At 53.0% G+C, this 3661-nt stretch overlaps 1 protein-coding gene across 1 annotated transcript in view; it reads right to left on the bottom strand.

Moving 5' to 3' along the window:
• Nucleotides 1-1418: 1418 nt before the first annotated feature.
• LOC115547587 (CXADR-like membrane protein) overlaps nucleotides 1419-3661 on the bottom strand; it is a 49054-nt gene continuing 46811 nt past the window's right edge. The window contains exons 6-7 of the mRNA XM_030361914.1: nucleotides 2901-3042; nucleotides 1419-1989 (exon numbers count right to left, since the gene is read on the bottom strand). Of these exons, the coding sequence (XP_030217774.1) occupies nucleotides 1512-1989; nucleotides 2901-3042 (620 nt within the window). The 3' untranslated portion in view covers nucleotides 1419-1511. The remainder of the gene's footprint in view (nucleotides 1990-2900; nucleotides 3043-3661) is intronic.

Here is a 3661-nt window from a genome sequence, read left to right as displayed (position 1 = left end):
CTTAACAATACTGAAGTATTTGACAGTGATGTGTGTTGCATGCACACTTAAAGTGATTGGGAAATTCTTCACTTTTGTTTAGGAAATAGGAAATCGTGGGAGTCTTGAAATATGAAGTCTAGTAACCCATCCTCCTTCCCTCATGACAAGGTTAAAAAACAGAGAAAAAGAGGAGGACATGATTCACCGTGAACATCTGTACATGAGCACTGGTAATTCCCCAGTTCTCAAGTCACGGGAAACCAGCTTGTATCCATCCATGCTTGCAGTGGATGTTTGACTGTGCTGATAGAAGATGAATTGGGGCTCATTAACATTACATTGTACAATCAGGGGACCATCTATGGTGAGCTCGAGCATACACACATACACACACATAGACACACATGCACACACGCACACACGCAGACGCAGACACATGCACATACACACACACACACATACACACACACGCACGCATACACACAAACACACACACACACACGTAAGCATGCACGTACACACACAAACGCACACACACAGACACACGCAGACACACACACACACACACACACACACACAAACACACACACACACACACACACACACACACACACACACACACACACACACACACACACACACACACACACACACACACGCGCACACACATAAATCAACCTAGAGGAATATGGAGGACAGGATAGTGACAGTCAGATGATATCTGCGTATTAAGCCAGGTGTCTTTGTTCAGCCTGAATGGACGTTGTGTCGACGGGGACGGCTCTGCTTCTATCAGGCAGCAATGGTCGGCCATAGTCCCAGCACTGCAAAGGAGGAGCAGCGATAGCATCTGTTAGTCATTGTTTTGTTTTGGGTCCATGCTCCCACTCCTCCCTTTAAACCAGCTCAGCCCATGGAGCCACAAAACAAAAACTTTATCTCAATTGACAAACGATGAAATGAGGCGATGAAGCGAGTCGTCGGCTCGCATCGCTTGTTAAACTGCGCGTGTGTCTCCGCGGGGGTGTGTTACGCAAAGAGAGAACTCAAAGTCCACCAATAGCGTTGAGTGTAATTCCCACTGCGGGTGGAGGGGGTGGGGGTGGGGGGCCGGGGGTTGGGGGCGAGTTTTGAAATGGTGGAAAGGCGTGAATGTAGATAATAGAAGCAGATTGTTATCGGCGTCTCCCTCTCAAAGTAAATTGGGGTTGATCTCAGCCCTGACCTTCTGAATTCTTCCTCTCTTCTTATGTTGCCTCGCTCTCTCTCACTATCTCTCTCGCTCTCTCTCCCGCTCTCTCTCTCTGTCTCTCCTACTCTCTCTCTCTCTCCCTCTGAGACTCTTCTACTCTCTCTTGCTCTCTTTGACACTATATCCCACCCTCTCTCTCTCTCTCTCTCTCTCTCTCTCTCTCTCTCTCTCTCTCTCTCCCTCTCTCTCTCTCTCTCTCTCTCTCCCTCTCTCTCTCTCTCTCTCTCTCTCTCTCTCTCTCTCTCTCTCTTCCTCCCCTGGTCGGGTCTTCCAGGTCCTACACAGTCTGGAAGGCCTTGGACTGGGCGGGGATCATGACGGGCATGGCCCCCATGCGGGCCAGGTTGGCGGGGCTGAGCTTGGGGTTGGGCCCGGCCTTGGGCCGGGGGTCGAGGTGGGATCCGGCCGTGTTGTTGGAGGAGGAGGAGGGGGGCAGGGTCAGCGCCGGCACGGCAGCCCGGGGCTCGGGTGTCCTGGCGGGGCCCGGGGCGTGGGCGTGGCCGTGGGGGGGCAGGGTGTGGCCGGGGTGCTGGAGGTAGGCCGGGGGCTGGGGCTGGCTGGCTTTCCCCTCCCGGAGGGCGGCCACGGCGGGCACGCAGGGCCGCTGGGCGCGGGGCTGCTGGGACGGCGGCGGAGGCGGGGCCCCGTGCACCATGGACTGGGTGGAGGAGGTGCCGGAGCGGGAGCTGCCGGAGCGGGAGGAGGAGAGGGAGTTGGGGTTCACCAGCTTGGCCTTGGGGGCCTCTGCGTCCTCCCTGGAAAAACAAAACAAAACAAGGAGGAGAGCCCGGGGGGTTTAAAAGGTGAAGGGTACACACACACACACACGCACACACACACACACACTTCCCTCACTTTTTGATCTAACAATAACCGACGCAACAATCAAACACTCTCCACCTCCTACAAAGTTATCGCGTGTGCGCGCGCGCGTGTGTGTATGTGTGTGTGCATGTGTGTGAATGCATGTGGGTGTGGGTGTGCATGTGAGAGTGAGTGAGTGTTTACATCTCCGTTAATCCCCCCATGTATGAGGCGGACAGATGTGCACCTAGTGTTTCCCTGCCCTATTCCTCCCACCATCACCACCGCTGCTGCTGCTGCTGCTGCCTACATTATTGATAGCCAAGTCATCCCGGGAAGCCTGCATAATTCATCCTGACTCCAGCAAAACGGCCACCGTGTGAACGCCGGAGCATCATGAATGAAAAAAAGAAGCAGAAGTAACATCTGCAATTGTGCCGGCATTCACAGTTGTACGGAGGCAGAGTATACGGTCGTGTGAATCCTCCAGGGTTTACCCTTTTTCTTTTTTCTCGCTCACACTTTCTCATTTTTTCTACAGCAGAGTTTCCAAACAGGTTGCAGATGCATGTGTATGGTAGGTTCATTCAGGTTCACCCTCAGCACTTTAGTTCTAATTTTTATCACTTTTCTCGGGTGTCTGTGCGTGTCTGCGTGCGTGACGTCTGTCAGACAGTTGAATCTGGTCTATGGTTTTTGAGGCATACAGCATTCCGATGAATTGTGTCCGTAACATTGACGCACATGCTCCCAAAATGAACACCAATTCCACTTGACAATGGTGAAGAGAATCAACCCTTCGGCAGCCATAACCTCAAGGTGACATATTCCTCGGAACACATGATGCACTGTGCAGACGCACCTGATCTCATTGGGCGTCTCCTCCTCCTCGTACTTCTTCATCTCCTTCTTGCGGAACACCAGCCACACGGTAAGGATGATGAGGAGCACGCCAAAGGACACGCACACCACGGCCCCGGCGACCACGCCCATCCCGCGCACGTCTGAAGACGAGCGCAAAATCATGCACACACACACACACACACATACACGCACACAAACACACAAACACACACACACACACATAGACACAAACACAATCAATTAGTTTGGTGAGTAAGCAGATCCTATCTATTCACGCTACCTTTGGGTCACACTGAGTTCCCTGCTGTCGTTGTGATTTTACTCACAGAGGAGGGTGGATAGGGGGAGAGCTGCGTGGGGGGGGGGGGGGGGGGGGGGGGGGGGCATTTTAAAGGCTACATCTTAATCCGAGTAATGTCTGATTTATGCCATTTGCACGTCAAGCTGGAATGCGCGGGGGGAGGAGGGGTGGAGGAGGGGTGGGCGTGGGGGGTAGGGTGAGGTAGGGGGTGAGCGGGTGCTGGGTGAAGGGAGAGGGAGGCACGGCGTCCGTCAGAGCTCCTACTTGAAGGTTATTTCTGTCGTTAACGCGGCGGCGGGGTATAAAATAAAACATTATTTGTAGCGTTCGCTGCCCTGGGCTTTTTATCGATTTTATTTTGGTCTGGTTTTTATCGTGTTTTATGTGTTTCTTGGTGTCCAACATGTGACTGTATGTGAAGTGCATGCAGAAACTGTGCAGCCTCTGACAGGAAAGGG

Source organism: Gadus morhua, chromosome 7 (assembly GCF_902167405.1).
Source record: "Gadus morhua chromosome 7, gadMor3.0, whole genome shotgun sequence".
Taxonomy (NCBI): Eukaryota; Metazoa; Chordata; class Actinopteri; order Gadiformes; family Gadidae; genus Gadus; species Gadus morhua.
Note: the sequence above shows the minus strand (reverse complement) of the source record. Positions and strands in the feature narration are given on the sequence as shown.